The sequence below is a fragment of the Phocoena sinus genome, chromosome 5 (assembly GCF_008692025.1).
Source record: "Phocoena sinus isolate mPhoSin1 chromosome 5, mPhoSin1.pri, whole genome shotgun sequence".
NCBI classification, from domain to species: domain Eukaryota; kingdom Metazoa; phylum Chordata; class Mammalia; order Artiodactyla; family Phocoenidae; genus Phocoena; species Phocoena sinus.
The window spans coordinates 105,922,675-105,940,783 of NC_045767.1; the positions used below are offsets into that span (position 1 = coordinate 105,922,675).

Genomic DNA, 18,109 nt, shown 5'->3' on the forward strand with positions numbered 1-18,109 from the left:
CAGAAGACTCTATGACATACATCACAGCAAGATCCTTTTTGACCCACCTCCTAGATAAATGGAAATAAAAACAAAAATAAACAAATGGGACCTAATGAAACTTCAAAGCTTTTGCACAGCAAAGGAAACCATAAACAAGACTAAAAGACAGCCCTCAGAATGGGAGAAAATATTTGCAAACGAATCAACGGACAAAGGATTAATCTCCAAAATATACAAGCACCTCATGCAGTTCAATATATACATTAAAAAAACCTAATCCAAAAATGGGCAGAATATCTAAGTAGACATTTCTCCAAAGAAGATATACACGTTGCCAACAAACACATGAAAGGATGCTCAACATCACTAATCATTAGAGAACTGCAAATCAAAGCTACAATCAGGTATCACCTCACTCTGGTCAGAATGGCCATCATCAAAAAATCTACAAACAGTAAATGCTGGAGAGGGTGTGGAGAAAAGGGAACCCTCTTGCACTGTTGGTGGGAATGTAAATTGATACAGCCACTATGGAGAGCAATATGGAGGTTCCTTAAAAAACTAAAACTAGAACTACCATATGACCCAGCAATCCCACTACTGGGCATATACCCTGAGAAAACCATAATTCAAGAAGAGTCATGTACCACAATGTTCATTGCAGCTCTATTTACATTAGCCAGGACATGGAAGCAACCTAAGTGTCCATCAACAGACGAATGGATAAAGAAGATGTGGCACATATATACAATGGAATATTACTCAGCCATAAAAAGAAATGAAATTGAGTTTCTTGTAGTGAGGTGGATGGACCTAGAGACTGTCATACAGAGTGAAGTAAGTCAGAAAGATAAAACAAATACTGTATGCTAACACATATATATGGAATCTTAAAAAAAAAAAAAAAAGGTTATGAAGAACCTAGGGGCAGGACAGGAATAAAGACGCAAATGTAGAGAATGGACTTGAGGACACGGGGAGGGGTTAGGGTAAGCTGGGATGAAGTGAGAGAGTGGCATGGACGTATATATACACTACCAAATGTAAAATAGATAGCTAGTGGGAAGCAGCCACATAGTACATGGAGATCAGCTCGGTGATTTGTGTCCACCTAGAGGGGTGGGATAGGGAGTGTGTGAGGGAGATGCAAGAGAGAGGAGATATGAGGATATATGTTTATGTATAGCTGACTCACTTTGTTATACAGCAGAAACTAACACACCATTGCAAAGCAATTATACTCCAATGAAGATGTTAAAAAAAAAAAGAAAGAATCAGACTGCCAATGCAGGGGACACGGGTTCGAGCCCTGGTCCGGGAAGTCCCACATGCCGCAGAGCAGCTAAGCCCGTGTGCCACAACTACAGAGCCTGAGCTCTAGATCCCACAAGCTACAACTACTGAGCCCTCGTGCCACAACTACTGAAGCCCGTGTGCCTAGAGCCAGTGCTCTGCAACACTGCAGAGAGAAGCCACTGCAATGAGAAGACTGCACACCACAATGAAGAGTAGCCCCAGCTCACCACAACTAGAGAAAGCCCGCGTGCAGCAATGAAGATCCAATGCAGCCAAAAATAAATAAATAAAATAAGTAAATTTATATAAAAAAAATAAATGGCAGTGAGAAAATAGTTTTAATAATAAGCTTCGACAACTGATGAGATGAATAAACAAGGAGGATGACTGTGAGGCTTTAATTGGCTGGTGGTTGGTGATGTGATTGGCAATGATTGGTAAGTCAGAGAGGGTAACTGTTAAGGAGGAAAGAAAAGGCAACAAATCTGGTTTTGATGTACTCATTTTGTTATAATAATTATTGATTATTTACTGAGTAGGAACATTTTTATCTTTGTTTCAAATCAAAACAAGTATTCCTTTGTAAATATTTAGGATTAAACATTGAAGTATTAGTATTTCTTTCAATTTAGATGTATTTCTCCCACTAAATATTTAATCAAAATTTGCAGTAAGCTTGCTTTCAGAGAATAAAATGAGGGATATTAAAAGTAGGGGTAGTGATACTGCATAATTGTAAATTATCAATAGGAGATGATGGTAAGCATGTTGTCCCAATATACAAGGAAGCTCTAGGGGCAGAATGCAAAGGACAGCTCCCGCCTAATGTTTCATTTTGCGCCCTTTCCTTCAGTTAAGCTCCCAGTCACGTATATGGGACGTGGATTTTCCTAGCCCCTGCCTCCTGTAGCCAGGGTTTCCTCTGTGGTAACGAGATGGAGCCTCAGAGAAAACAAAGTAGGCTCCTGACTTGTTTCCCCTCTGTGGCAGGTGTGGTGCCCCACCAGCTGGTGCTTCCAGACAGAGGGAGGAGTTGAGCTCAAAAGCTCACTACACTGTCGGTGGGAATGTATTGATAAATTGGTGCAGTCACAGTGGAGAACAGTATGGAGATTCCTTAAGAAACTAAAAATAGAGCTACCATATGATCCTGCAATCCCAATCCTGGGCATATATCTGGAGAAAATCGTAATTTGAAAGGATGTATGCCTTCCAATGTTCACTGCAGCACTATTTAGAGTAGCTAAGACATAGAAGCAACCTAAGTGTCTTTTGACAGGTGAATGGATAAAGAAGCTGTGTGGTATACACACAATGGAATATTACTCAGCCATAAAAAAGAATGAAATAATGCCATTTGCAGCAACATAGGTGGACCTAGAGATTATCATACTAAGTGAAGTAAGTTAGACAGAGAAAGACAAATATCATATGGTATTACATTTGTGTGGAATCTAAAAAAATGGTACAAATGAACTTTTTTACAAAGCAGAAATAGACTCAAAGACATAGAAAACAAACTTATGGTTACCAAAGGGGATGGGGTGGGGGAAAGATAAATTAGGAGTTTGGGATTAACATATACACACTACTATGTGTAAAATAGATAACGAATAAGGAACTACTCTATACCATAGGGAGCTATATTCAATATCTTGTAATAACCTGTAATGAGAAAAGAATCTGAAAAAGTGTATATATATATATATATATATATATATATATATATATATATACACACACACATATATATATATAACTGAATTACTTTGCTGTACACCTGAAACTAAGACAACATTGTAAATTAACTATACTGCAATAAAAAAAAAGGTTAACAAAATAAAATAAATAAAATGGGGGGGGCATGTATCCTTAGGCTACCATCTGGGAAAAAAAGCCCACTGCGAACTGAGAACCTATGAAAATAGTCGATAGGTGAAGGGGGTCCAAAGTTACAGACTTCCAGCTATAAAATAAGTCCAGGGGATATAATGTACAGCATGAGGATTATAGTTAATAGTACCGTATTGCATATTTGAAAGTTGCTAAGAGGGTAGATCTTAAAAGTTCTCATCACAAGAAAAAAAAGTTTTTTGTAATTATGTGTGCTGACAGATGTTAACTAGACTTACTGTGGTGATCATTTCATAATATATACTAATATCAAATCATGTTGCACAGTTGAAGCTAATATAATGTTATATGTTAATTATATTTCAATTAAAAAAAAAAAAGAAAATGGCCAACACAGTGGGGCAGGAATACATTTCCAGTGTCATTCATTCCTGTCAAGAGTGACATGCTGAGACCTGGTGGAAGGCAAAGCCTCCACCTACCATAGGCACAGGTTAAAATTAATGATCCTTCATCGCAGGTCTAAGAAAGGACTTGCGGTAATTTGGGGTATTTGGGTTATGGTACCAGGCTCTGTCTTAAGGTTGGGGCGGTTTGTTCTGGCCGAGGTCAGCTGTGTGTTTGTTCTCTCCGCCTGTACGGGAAACTGTTGCAACCCACAGCCTCCCCGGCGCCCTCCCTCCTCATCGCAACTAAGGCTAATGCTTCACTAGCCTTTGCAGAAGAGTTGGCTTCGCAGGAGGGTTGAGCCGGGCCAGAAAGGAGGAGCTTAGACCTGTGTGCAAAACCTGGGAACCTGACTAAACATTAGTCCGGGGCCAGGATGAGGACAAAGAGACTGGAAAGACATCCCGCCCCCGTGGTAAGAAAGCCCCGTGATCAGCTCCAGCCACTGGCGGTCCTGCCATCCTCGGAACTTAAATAAAGGGACAATTGGAACCGAAATGTCACAGTTCTGACCCTTCAGGCTTGGACCACCGGGCACCCCCGACACCATGAGTTGGTCCTCACACCCCCGGAGTTTAATCCTCTGCTTCTACACTCTTTCATTGCTCTCTTCAACATGCCTGGCAGTAAGTGTGCTGTTTACAAAACGTAGTTGTTTTAAACAGAAAGCTTAAAAATAAGAAAATATACGATAAACTAGTGAAATGTCTGTATTTTTCTCCTCTAGTATATTGCTACCCGAGACAACTGCTGCATCTTAGATGAAAGATTTGTAAGTAGTTTTTATGTTTCTCGCTGTGTTTGCACTGGACGTGGGCAGAGAAATAAAAGAAATTCTCTCGCAAATATCATTTGGCAGTTTAGACTTTTTTTTTTAAATGAAGTCTAGGTTTTACCTATTTTGATTAGTAGATCTTATGTAGCTTTTTATCAGGATTTTAAAGCACTCTATTATTGTATTTTCAGGGTAGTTATTGCCCAACTACCTGTGGAATTGCAGACTTCCTGTCTACTTACCAAACCAGTGTAGACAAGGATCTACGGAATTTGGAAGGCATCTTACGTCAGGTTGAGAACAAGACGTCAGAAGCCAGAGAGTTGGTCAAAGCAATCCAGATCAGCTACCACTCTGATGGACCAGCAAAGCCAAGTGAGAATCTAACCACCACTGACTGAGAACTTCATCTGTGAAGTTCTTTTGCTGTTATTTCAGTGGTTCTGTTTGTTCATGTGTTTTTATGTCTCTGATCCCATGTTACAGGCGGGATAGAAAGTGCTACCAAGATTTCCAAGAAAATGTTGGAAGAAATTATGAAATACGAAACATTGATTTCAACACATGAATCAACAGTTCGGTAAGCATCTTTTGTTTCAATTTGCTCTCCAAGACTGAGATAGTGTTTACTCAATATTCCGAGCTTCAGTAGAAGAAATCTTTTTATTTTTTTCTACTTGTATCTAATTGACATGATACCTGACCATCTTGAACCCAGTGGGGATAGAAGCATTTAGGCAGTATGAGTTGTACTGGATTGTAACTGCTTTTTAATAATGATGTAGAAAAAAATAATCATGTGGGAGAAGGATGTTTTAGGTGTCTTCAAATGCTTTATGACCGTATTTACCAAAATGTTTCCCCTCACCCCCATTTGTCTTACAACGTAAATTCAAACCGATGGGAATATGGGTGTTGAAAATAAAATTCTTTTTATAAGAATGTCAACAAATGTGTGGTGAGGAATTTGTAAGCAGAGACATAGGAAGGATCTTGGCTGCAAAAGTAAATCATACTGAAGGCAGAGCAGAAAAAAATGTGTTTTAAGAGATAAGTGTAACAAACATTGTAAAACTACCTGTTGATCATGGAACCTGCAATTACGTATTCTCCTCCCTTCTCTTGAAAGTAAGATGTCTCTGTTAACAACTTCCCAGGGACTCATAGACTTTCTGAACATAGGGTCTCAGATACAGTTTTAGTTTCTTCCTCAATTTTTTTCTTAAATTTTTCTCAAAGTAGTATAAGAAATTGAGATAAATGGTGGCTGAGGAAAAGTGGCCCAGGAGGGATTTATCCTCTTTTTGATATCAGAGGGCTATTATTATTATTGTGATATTATTAGCGTTATGACTTGCATTATTATTGCCCATCATTGAAGTTGAAGGAGACTACAGTGTAGAAATTTTCTAAAAGGCGCAGTAGAGAAAAACGTGGTCAAATAGTTTGTCTATCCTGAACCTCAAAGAAAGAGAAGACAGTCTATGTACTGTAGGTAGTTTTCTATCATTTCTGAATGTGTACAAGCAACCCTGTGAGAAACAACAAAAGCAGGATTTTTCACTTCCCCCAGCCTTTTTCTGAAGCTATGTAAATAGAAACACTAAGAAGAAAGGGAAAATGTCTGTTATTTTATTTTAGGTAAGGTAGTGCCCCAGATACTTTTCCTATGTAAGTTATAAGATTGAAGTCCATAAACAGATCCTCAGTAAATCCACAAGTGAAAAGGAATAATGCTTCAGCACATGTGAATTTCAGAACAGGGCCTTTCTTTCCCTAAGAATATTGTCCCAAGAATAATCACCAGAGGGTCTTCCTATTAATCAAGGTCATCACTTGTGTACCTCATTATCTGCTGCCCTTTATGCAAAAGATACAATTCAGAAAGGCCACTTAACAATGATACTGTTTATTGGCAAGGACCCTGTTATATTCTTTTCCAAAAAGCTTAGAATTTTAATTCACCTCAATTTATTTATTAACGTCATTTTACACTTTTTCCAAGAATGGAGTAATTTATCAGGAAATAATTCTTGAGAAAATAAGGTGGTATTTTTAAAAGAATATACAAAATTATTCCTCTAAAAGGAATAGTCGGTTATCTTATTATTTTGCTTATAGATTTTTACAGGAAATATATAATTCAAATAATCAAAAAATCATCAACCTGAAACAGAAAGTGGTCCAACTGGAAGCAAAGTGTCAGGAACCTTGTCAAGATACAGTGAAAATACATGATACAACTGGGAAAGGTAAGTGAAAGTTTTATATTGGATTAAGTTCATCAAAGCAAATATAAAAAGTAAAGGAGATTGTATGTATTGGAATGTATACAAATACATTGGAAAATGTCTAGCTATTAAATCTAAACAGTCTGCTTAGACTTTTCTTGAGTAGCTAAAAAAAAATACTTTAAAGGAATAATCACGTGAGAAGTAAGAAAATACTTCTCAGGAAATGAATAGTTTACGACAAGTTAAAAATTTCATTTTCAAGGCTGGCACAGTCTTACCTGGATTTCAAACCACCACAAACATTTCTTCTTTTTCAGATTGTCAAGACATTGCCAATAAGGGGGCCAGAGAGAGTGGGCTTTACTTTATCAAACCTCTGAAAGCTAAGCAGCAGTTCTTAGTCTACTGTGAAATTGATGGGTCTGGAAATGGATGGACTGTGTTTCAGAAGGTATTTTTTCCCACAACAAACGTATTTAATAGACACCTAATTGTTCTGCTATATGCCCGATATGTTTCCAAGCACCTTGTGAACATTAACTCAATTAACACCCACAACTTCCCTTTGAGGTAGTTTTTGCCTTCTTGTCCCTGTTTACAGAGGAGGAAACAGGCACAAGAGGCTGAGCATCAATAACTTGCCCAAAGTCACATAACTAATAAGTAACAGAGTAAGGATATAGTCTGGTTTCAGTCTTGTGCTGTGACTCTCTACTATGCTGGCCCTGCTGTTGTAGATTCATGATGGCACATAATCACAATATCATAGTGACAAAGAACTCGAAGAGACCTCTCTTGACAGGTACATCAAGACCTAGGGCTGCCCATCACAAGAAGATGATGTCACCCAGAGGATACACTGAGGCTGTTCCAAGACCAGGACCCTCTATTGCCTTTGCCAGCTCCAGGCACTCACTGCAAATCCTCTTGCATTGTTTACCTTTGACCACTGTTACAACTAATCCTGCAGGGGGCACTCAGAGCCAGCGAGTGATGTGAGCTCTGGCTGCTAGACACAGATGGAGCAATAGGTTGATCTTTCTACCATCAGTACAAGAATCAGCAATATCAAGCTGGTGTTCTGGAGTCTCCTGGGAGTCTTTTTAAAACTACTAGTTTTGGGCTTCCCTGGTGGCGCAGTGGTTGAGAGTCCGCCTGCTGATGCAGGGGACACGGGTTCGTGCCCCGGTTCGCGGAGGGCCTGGGCCCGTGAGCCATGGCCGCGGAGCCTGCGCAGTGGGAGAGGCCACAACAGTGAGCGGCCCGCGTATGGCCAAAAAAAAAAAAAACTACTAGTTTTATAATAACTACTAGTAGTTATAGTACTTAAAACTACTACTGGTAGTTTTAAAACTACTAGTTTATAATTTATCATGTGCCAGTCGCTCTTTTAAGTACTTTTACATTCTCTGGTGTAATCCCTGCAACAACCCTAAGAAGTAAGCATCATTATTCCTACTTGATAGGTGAGAAAACTGAAGCAGCTAGTCCAGGGTCACTTAGTAAATGATGAAATCATACCCTCCATATTTTGGACAAAATGTTTATAATTTTTTTGTGTGTGCACTGATAATCCACTCTCTCCTTTTGCCCATACACTTGTGTAATTAGAGGCTTGATGGCAGTGTGGATTTCAAGAAAAACTGGATTCAATATAAAGAAGGGTTTGGACATCTGTCTCCTACTGGAAACACAGAATTTTGGCTGGGAAATGAGAAGATTCATTTGATAAGCACACAGTCTACCATCCCATATGTATTAAGAGTGCAGTTGGAGGATTGGAATGGCAGAACCAGGTACTATTAGAAAGGACTTTTAACTTTTTACCGTAGAGACAGTCTGGAGTATGCACTTTCCAGCTCTCAACAGAACAGTGGGGAAGACAGTCAGACAGATGCGAAGAGCACATCCAACTATGTTCCCCAGAAGTCAGTTTGGTTCTTGGGCAGTCCAAGTTGCTAGGTCCTATTTAGGCAGGATCTAAGTGTTCTGGTACAATCCACTTACCCTGGAACCGTACAAAATAATAGCTAGTATTTCCTGAGCATTTAATATATACCATAAATTGAACATGAAATTATAATTTAATCTAATCCAAATAACTGTTTCATGAGGCAGGAACTACTATTAATCCCATTTTACAGATTAACATTTCCACGGTCGCATCGTTGGTATATGGTAAAGGTTGGATTTAAACTCAGGCAGTTTAACTCTACAACCCATCCTCTTAGTGATTATCCTTGTTGAAGAGTGAATCTAGCTTCTTCAGATTTCCCAGTGCTTTAATGACCATGCAGTCAGTCAAATCCAGGAGCTACTTTAAAATGAAACCAGCTGGCTTCTTTGGTGAGCTAGAGCTGTATGGGCACTTTGAGTGTTGTATGCCTAATTAAAATTAAAAACAATATCCAACCCTCTTGTTACGTCTGTGGCATGATGAAATATAGTCTGTGCCCAAATATGTATTTTTACTTTTTAAAGTTTTTAACCAGAAAGTATAATACCATAGTCAGTAGACCTCCTATGAGAACATCTCCTATATCCCAAGTCCTAGAAATCAGGGAAGCCAAATGTTTTCTGGAAATCTCTATTCATGCACCAAAGCCCATTCTTCCCTGAACTCCATAGAATTCTGCCCTCATTCACAACTTTTTTTCCAGGGGAGAATCTCTCTTTGATCCTATAGCTCATGTTTTGTGGGCCATACAGGGAACTTCTTTTCTGTGATGCTTGAGGAAACCCTCCTTCTTGTCACTGCCACACTGCCTTGCAAAAGGAAAACTCCTTTAGGACTTCACACTTTAGATGGTATGAGTGCCTAATGGAACTGTAGCTCCTTCAAGTTTGCTGCACTGTTTGTCACTCACTGTCAGATAATGAATGTGGTTTGTGAGAACTGTGTGTACATGCTACATACTGAGATAAAAGTGGAAAATACGAAATTAGTCAGGTTCATCCACATATCTGGGTTGGATATTAGGATCCTATAGGCAAAAAGCATTCAGATGGTGGAAGTTTTTAGTCTTCCTGGGACTAGAAGCCTTCCTTGAAGGCTTCTAGACCCATCCTGGGTGGTGCGGGTTCCCACATCCATTTTCCCTTGCCAGATTTACAGAAAAATTTATTCAATGAGCACATTTCAGATTAAGAAGCAAAGTTTAAAATTCCAAACAATTGTCCTATGAAAGAGAGAACTTCTGAGATGCCTTCTGAGGCTCAGGGTCTAAGGTCTCTATTCCCTTCTTTGTAGTACTGCAGACTATGCTACGTTCAGGGTGAAAGATGAAAGTGACAAATACCGCATGACATATGCCTACTTCATTGGTGGAGATGCTGGAGATGCGTTTGATGGCTATGATTTTGGTGAGGATAGTAGTGACAAGTTTTTCACATCCCACAATGGCATGCAGTTCAGTACCTGGGACAACGACAATGATAAGTTTGAAGGCAACTGCGCTGAACAGGATGGATCTGGTTGGTGGATGAACAAATGTCATGCTGGCCACCTCAATGGAATTTATTACCAAGGTATGCCTTTCTTCCTTAGATGCATGAATTTGTGCATAGTTTATATTTTTATAAAAGGTAATAAATAAATATAAGGAAATGAATAAAGATATTGAGAGCTTAGTATATAGTTCTTTATTTTAAACCAGAATTGAATACTGCTAGCTTATACCTGAAATTGGTCCTTCTACAAGAAATCCAACTGCTGCAAACTATGCAGTGGTATTCATCGTGCCTCCATCAGAGTTGATGCTTTGGGTTATGGTGTCTCCTCTAGGCTTACCATATATATGATCTGGATGGACTAACATTACCATGTTTATGCTTGTTAACACAGTAGCTTGGTTCAGCTTCCCATGATCTATGTGTCAGATAGATCCAGTAAACTGTGAGTAGGTGTCTGGAGGAATTAAGCAAAGAGCAGGGATGTATTGGTGAGGGCAGATGTCCATGAAAGCTTAAGAGGAGAGGAGTCCAGCCTGAGGAGGGTAGACACTTATTTTAGGACAAGGGGAGGGCAAGCTATAGTTTGCTCTAAGACTGGAGTAGTTTTGAACACTGGTTTTACTTACTGACAAACTATTGTAACTACCCAACAGGTATGCATGGGGAAACCCTCATCCATTAAAATGAGCAATCTTCCCTCCCTAGGGCACTGTCCTAGCCAAGAGGTGACTTGGAATCCTCTTAAAAACTACTTAAACTTACCTTTTGGTTTTCACAATGTTTTTTTTTGAAACCTAACTTAGCTTTGCACCAACAAACCATGTAATTAGAAGAAGCTCTCAGGGAAGGTGCCTGATCCATATGATCCAGAGTAGCCGTGTTGATAGCTTGTGGTACCCTCCAGTACTAGACTCCGACAATCCCTTACAAAATCACAAGAGATCTAGTGTCCAGGAACGAGGTGAAAGCACTTCAGCCTAGCCTCCACTTTATAATGGAGATGTAAAATAACGTTCCAGAACTGAGCTCCTCGTATTTTCCAGTAAAATTGTGTTTTTCAGATGACCTGAGATCATCTGATGAGGAATTATGACCTGTTTTCAGAAAGGTGGTCCATCATAGCTGAATCCAGGATGGCTAAACTTAGGGAGAGAGACCAATTGGGGAAATTTGGGGTTCTAAGCCTGTTAGCAGTGAATACATTTAAAGTATGGATGTCACCAGAAAGCACAACACAGCTGTAAGAGTTTGTTTAATAATAAGTTTATGTCAATTGTAAATGGAGAATTTAGGAGTCTTTAAGGATATTTTCAGTTAGTAGATAACACTATAAAATCTGATGTAGATGACAATGGACTTCATAATAGACAGTTCTTTATAGACTTTCTGAGGGGAAGAGATTCAAGAGCAGTGATATGTGCATCTACAATTTGTTTTAGGCGGCACTTACTCAAAAACATCTACTACTAATGGTTATGATAATGGCATTATTTGGGCCACTTGGAAATCCCGGTGGTATTCAATGAAGAAAACCACCATGAAATTAATCCCATATAACAGAATCGCCATTGGAGAAGGACAGCAACACCACCTTGGGGGAGCCAAACAGGTCAGACCAGAACACCATGTTGAAATAGAATATGACTAAGTCATTTTACCCTGAGGATTAGATAGATGTTCATTTCTATTAACCCACAAAGTTTCAGAAACTTTTATGAAATTTTCTTCCCATTTTCTCTTACTGTATTTATTAATTTTAAGTCTTTTATTAAGAATAGTTAGCCTTGAATGGCAATTAAAACTCACTTTGGACTGTATTCCCAAATGACTGAATGCAGAATTATTTAAAATTTGTTTATTTAATGAGATAATAATATTTTAGCTTATTTCCTGAAGATGTAATAAAATCATTGTGATAGTTTGCATTTTAATGATCACACGTCATTGTGTCTTGGTGATTTTTAAAATTATTTCTTAAATAGTTTAGTATATACTAATATAATAGGAGCAAACTCTAGCATTTCAAATGACTAAGTATTTTTTCCATATTTATTACCCCTAAATCATTCATATTTAATTATTCTTTTTAAATGGAGATAATTATATCTTTTTAATATATTTTTTGTTTTGGTCATAGGCTGGAGATGTATAAAAGACCGTTTCAAAGGTGATTTACTTATGAAATGACTCTATCTAAAAAGAAAAATATAATATTTTGCCTATGGGACAGTGGACTTGCAAAGCCTCACTTCATTTTAAGAGTAATAAGAACCCATGCTGAAAACTCCACTAACAGTTTTATGCTGTTTGTAATTTATCTATACACCATTTCAATAAACATTTTGTTTCCTAAGACTAGATACATGGTACATTTTATTGACCTAAAAGCCATCACTTTCCTTCAATTTGATAATTACAGTTGGACAATCATCAGTAGTTGCTCAGTGTTCACTTTATCCTAAACATTGTACCTGACTCTTGGGAAGTTATGAAGGAAATAGAAATCATGGCTTTTGCCCTCCAGGGGTTATAAGCCAAATACAGAAAAATACAGTAACCCAAAATGACAAAATTTGATATAAAAACATAAGCACATGTCACAATCACATAACTCAGGTTCATAGTACCCCAGTGCAGCTGAAGACGTAAGGCTGTTTGGGGATTCTCCCAGTAAATCCTTTTAGCTCCGGGCTCCTGTGGCCATATGTGGGCACTTGGAGAGGATTATAACTCAGGACAGAGAGATCCAGGGAACAATCTGCTCAGCCCCTCACTGTTGAATAAGTTGAGCAGAATGGAGCCATTATTGCAGTAGCCAGAGATCAGGAATCGCTAACTTTCTGTAAGGAATAGCTGCATTTACATCAGTTGGCATAAGGTTGAACATGAAAAGTAATTGACTAATTTTATGGGGTCATGGGGGGAGGTCTGGTTGTTCTGAAGTCCTGAGCATTGGCTTTGGATTCTCTTCCTTTTCACAATTTCTTTCCTAATTCTTTCGCTTCCTTGTTCTCATAAGTTCTGATTTTAAAAGCATCCTATTGAGGAGATAAAAACCAGTTAAGTAAACTTCTAGGGATACAGCCAAATACTTGTGAGGCTTTGGGAAAATAGGAACATTGATTCATTGTCTGTAGCACTCATTCATTCATGTATGCATGAGGCATCCATTCAACTAACATTTATTGACTTCCTTCATTGTACTAGCCCCTGTGCTGGGTATATATCACATAGTAGCATCCTCCTTTCTCCCAGTACTATTCTATTCCGTCCAGTTCTCAAGTTCCAAAAAACCAGCAATAAGTCTTCCTTATTCTTCCCTCCCCATATCCTCAAGCCTGTCAAATCCACCTCCTAAATATTTATTATATTCATTTCCTTCTCTATGCCAGCTGCCACCGTTCTAGTTGGGATATATATCTCTTGCCAGGATAATGGCAAATGCCTCCTTCCTGTTTTCCATCTTGCTTCCAGCCTTACCTGTTCCCACCTCATCATGCTCCAAACCACTTCTAAATTCAGAATGCATATATTCTACCCTTTGAGAATCTATAAAATCCTTTAGGTGAGCAATTTGGTCATAGACAGGACGAGTTATGTAAATATTCATAAGTTTAAATGCAATAATATCACTCTAGTGATTTATCCCAAGAAAATTATTTTTGAAAAAGAAAATAGCTCTTTATAGAAATATAGATAATATTTAAATATTAAATAAATATTTAATTACAGTGGGAAATTTAGAAAATATTTAACAGTGGAAAAATGGACAAGCAAGGTGGTTTATTAGTACAATGGAAGAGAATGCAATGATTACATAATAAGTATAATATCTCTGTATGAGCATAGAGACATTTACTAAATAATATGTGAAATTTTAAGATGAAAAACAATTCTACAATGAGTATGTAAAAGTATATATGCATATACTTTTGAACAAAATGTAATCTTGACATGCATGCATTATTTGTATGTATTTGTTTTCCCCAATCGATTTATAAAATTTAATAAAAATACTAAACAAAATAAATATAAACAAATCCAAAAGTTTCTTATTTTTCCCATGACCACTTTTCCAATGCTTCTTCTGAAATATCATTATAACATTCTTTCATAAACATTTTGGAGGTCCCTGTTTTTGTGAGTGTCCAGAGTACATATACGGTCTGTATGCTGGGTAATTCAGGATTGATTAGTGGGAAGGGGCTTCTAACTTTCTCCTTCTATACCTCTGCATTGTTTGATTTGTTATAATGAGCATGTTGTTAGTTTTGTAGTTAATTTAAAACCCAATTAGGTAGAGATAAAAAGGTGAATTTCAAACTTTTACTTGTTTAGTTATTAATATTCAATGGTGAACATTGAAGGGTTGTAGCTTAAGAAATGAAGCAAGATATGTACTTCCACACTCAATTGGATCATGTCTCCACAAATAAAATAGAAATGAAAGGATTATCTTGACAAATCAACTTTTAAAAATTTACTTTTAAGTGAAACAAAGAGTTTGGAGCCTCCTAGCGACAGATTACTTTTCTGCACAGCTCAAATCACAGATAACTAATACCCAACCCTTCCCTTCGCTTTCTGGGCACACAAAACTCAGGTCACTGCAAAATAGGACGGCTAAGTACAAAACAGATGTGCATGGTCACACACTTTGAAAAACCCACAGAGGGAAGTTTCCAAAAATAAGGGTACTGGTACAGATGCACCGATACTATGACTTCAGGTCATGAACTACAGGGCAGAGTTCTTTAATCAGCAGACAGGAACAGTCATTTATTGGACATTATCAAGATTTTTAAATATACCTCTGAAGTGCTATAGCTTTTTTTCAATTCTTTGTTATGTTTAGTAGTTTGGTTTTAAAGATCATGTTTCAGATTTGTGGGTAGGCTGAAAGTGAGTGGGAAGTGAAAACATGTAAGTATAGACAGCGTATTTGAGAACTTACAAGGTCTAAAGTTCTTAACTCTGAACAGTATAAACTAAGCCAAGTTATACATAGTAGATATCTTTGTAGATATAAATTCAGGTGACTGGAGTGAAAAACAAAATGCACATTTAACCCTGGGGAAAATTAATCTACTGATGATTTCTCATCAGTTTAATGTAGCTCAAAAAGAATGGGGAAAAAAAGAGTTAAAGATAGTAAGATGAGTTAAAGTAGATGGAAAGTACTAAGTTGATGATAAAGAGACCAAGAGTGTGGGAAAGACTGTTTCATATACCTTTCCCGTGTGTGTGTGTGTGTGTGTGTGTGTGTGTGTCCCCCAGAGACAGAAGTTAAATTAGTCATACTTCTGGCACACCATTCACATTCATATGTGCTGGGCCACTCTGATTCTTTCCTTTAATCCCTTAATAATCAACCATTGTAACAGATTTGATGCATGTTTATTTGTACATATTCTTATAAATCATGGGTTGTTTGTGCTATGTATTTTTAAATTATATAAATGGCATCGTGCTATACATCAGTATTTCTCAGAATGCTGATCCACAAATTTTTTGTTAGTCAGCATTATAAGTAAAAAAATTGAGAATTAACATGTAGAAACATTTTTGCTATATTATGCATGTGATGATTGTATTTATTCGAATGTAATTATATGTCTTTGGAATCTAATAATAAAAAAACTGGCCTATATTTTTGCTTTTTTACATTTTATTTTACTAGAAATTATTTTTATTGCATTTTATAAGCTAATACGTCGGTGACTGATTAGAAATTTAATAAAACTGGTCGTTTAGAACAAACACTTTGAGAAACACTACTAAGGTCTTCATTATATTTATTACTTTTTCCATTCAGCACCATTAAGATCTACCCACAATCTGAGTATTTTGTAACTTCCTGTGATCTCCTTTTGAACTGAAGACTTAAAAAGTGAATATAATTTGGTTCCAAAGCTTGTGCTTTTTAAAACTGTATTTTTAATTAACATCTAAGTTCATTTCATTATGGTCAAAGAACATAATTTTGATGATACTGATTCTTGAGAGACAGTTCAAAAATTACTTTGGGACATAGGAATTATCAGAGAATTAATTGGCCCTATAAAAGTGTACATAAATCATAACCACTCCCCAATAATGATCTGCATCCAATAAGAGTATTAATATATTTTTTTCCTTTAAGAAGGAAAATGAACTAAAGGTAGATAGTGATTGGCCTTGTAAACATGAGCTTTGGCCCAAATGGCCTTGTAGCCATGACCCGTTGTGAGCATCGATAATAGGTTTGACCACTGACTTGTAGAACACACCTTTGTTGCAGGTTTGAAAGCCTTTTGGGAAGGCTAGCTGGTGAAATTTCAAGCTCTTGTTCATCTCAGTTTCATTGGGAAATATCTGAAAGTCCAAATGGATAAATTCAGGTCATGACAGTTAATCAGATCTTCAACTGGCTCAAAACTGTCTTTTCCAAATCCCAAATTCAGTATTCTTGACCCTCTCTCTCATTTCCCAGATCTTCACCCAGGTTTGCTTCTGCTGTTAACTTAAAAGCATGAAGTAACCTGAGGTAGATGGGATTCCTTCCTAAATAAATCTGAATGTTGACTCTCCCTAAATAAACAGAGTAGGGCAGATTCCATTCTGTGATGAAAGTGGCCTCAGGGACAAATAGGTAAAGTGTGACTTTTAGAAAAAAAATCATCTAACATTTAAGAGACCTTGGACTGGAAATGTTTTCCTTCCTAAATCGCTCTTTTTGTATCACAAAGCTGTGGGAAGGGTCAAATGAGATTACATGTGAAATTGCTCCAGAGACAAAAACAAAACTGAATTGTTTTTTGCTGTTAAGATTGGTATTGCTGCATGAGATTTGAATCTAATGTCAGTTAAGTTTGGAAACATCATTGTAAAACTTTAATGTTTTGGCTTTTATATTTTAATAAATTTTAAATTTCAGAATACATTTTAATTTGCAGAAAAGAAGATACAGAGAGTTCCCTACCCCTGTCACCCAGTTTCTCTAATGTTAACATCTGACATTACCATGGCTCATTTGTCAAAACTTAAGAAACCAACCCTAGTAGTCACTCTTTTCTAACCTCCATGCTTTATACAGATTTCATCAGTTTTTACACTAATGTCCTTTTTCTGTTCCAGGATCCCATCCAGGATACATTACATTTAGTTGTCATATTTCCTTAGTCAGATTTGGTAACAATTTCTTAGTCTTTCCCTGTTGTTCATGAACTTGATTGTTTAGAGTATATTCTGGTGGACTGGTCAAGAATGTGTAAAATGTCCCTCAGTTTGGGTTTCTGCTGTTATGCTCAATAATTTTTGTTGAATTTTATCTAAGCAAAATTTTACCAAAATGCCTTCTTTAAATTGCCTTGGTTTTACTATAGAATGGTCAGTTAAAAATAGGTTTCAAGAAGAATCACAGAGAATTAAATGGATCTTGATAATTAAATTACCCCATAATTTTCATATAATTCCTTGCTGTGGAAAGTCTAAATACCTCACAGATACTATTTCCCCAGATCTCAGTGCATCCCTATTAAATAAATACCAACTGATAGATCATGTTTGCTAATCTTTAATAGAAGAACCACAATGAAATCGGCAGTGTGCCAAATTAAGTGGATTTAAGCTGTATGATGGTGGAATGAATTCATGTTGTTGATATTAATACATCACTTGATTATTCATCTGCATAATGGTTTTACATTTCAAAAAAGGATTTATACTTTAATACACATTCAACAAAGAATTTGATAATTCCAGTAAAATTTAGTAAAGCACACTATAAGTGAAATTGATCTATCTTGAAAAATGAATTATTTAATTGATAATGCAGTTAAAAAAAAAAGGAAGTAAAGCGGTGGCAAAAACTCAGGGACCTCACCTTCACCTCTCTTTCTCTCATACACACTCATCACACATACATACATACATCACACACACACATAAAGACTTAGTGGAAACTTGATTAAAAGTTCTTAAGTAGGGGCTTCCCTGGTGGCGCAGTGGTTGAGAGTCCGCCTGCCGATGCAGGGGACACGGGTTCGTGTCCCGGTCCGGGAAGATCCCACATGCCACGGAGCTACTG

At 37.2% G+C, this 18,109-nt stretch overlaps 1 protein-coding gene across 2 annotated transcripts; it reads left to right on the forward strand.

The window, feature by feature from the left end:
- Positions 1–3,930: 3,930 nt before the first annotated feature.
- On the forward strand, positions 3,931–12,401 carry FGG (fibrinogen gamma chain). 2 transcript variants are annotated; one of them, XM_032632840.1, is made up of 10 exons: positions 3,931–4,205; positions 4,307–4,351; positions 4,546–4,729; positions 4,841–4,934; positions 6,476–6,606; positions 6,906–7,039; positions 8,200–8,384; positions 9,839–10,116; positions 11,481–11,650; positions 12,179–12,401. In XM_032632840.1, the coding sequence occupies exons 1-10, from the start codon at positions 4,128–4,130 to the stop codon at positions 12,191–12,193; spliced, it is 1,314 nt and encodes a 437-aa protein (XP_032488731.1). In that variant the 5' UTR covers positions 3,931–4,127; the 3' UTR covers positions 12,194–12,401. The 2 variants fall into 2 exon arrangements, with proteins under 2 accessions (XP_032488731.1, XP_032488730.1); XM_032632839.1 differs by lacking the exon at positions 12,179–12,401 and having other exon boundaries at positions 4,079–4,205; positions 11,481–11,968.
- The last annotated feature ends 5,708 nt before the right edge of the window (positions 12,402–18,109 follow it).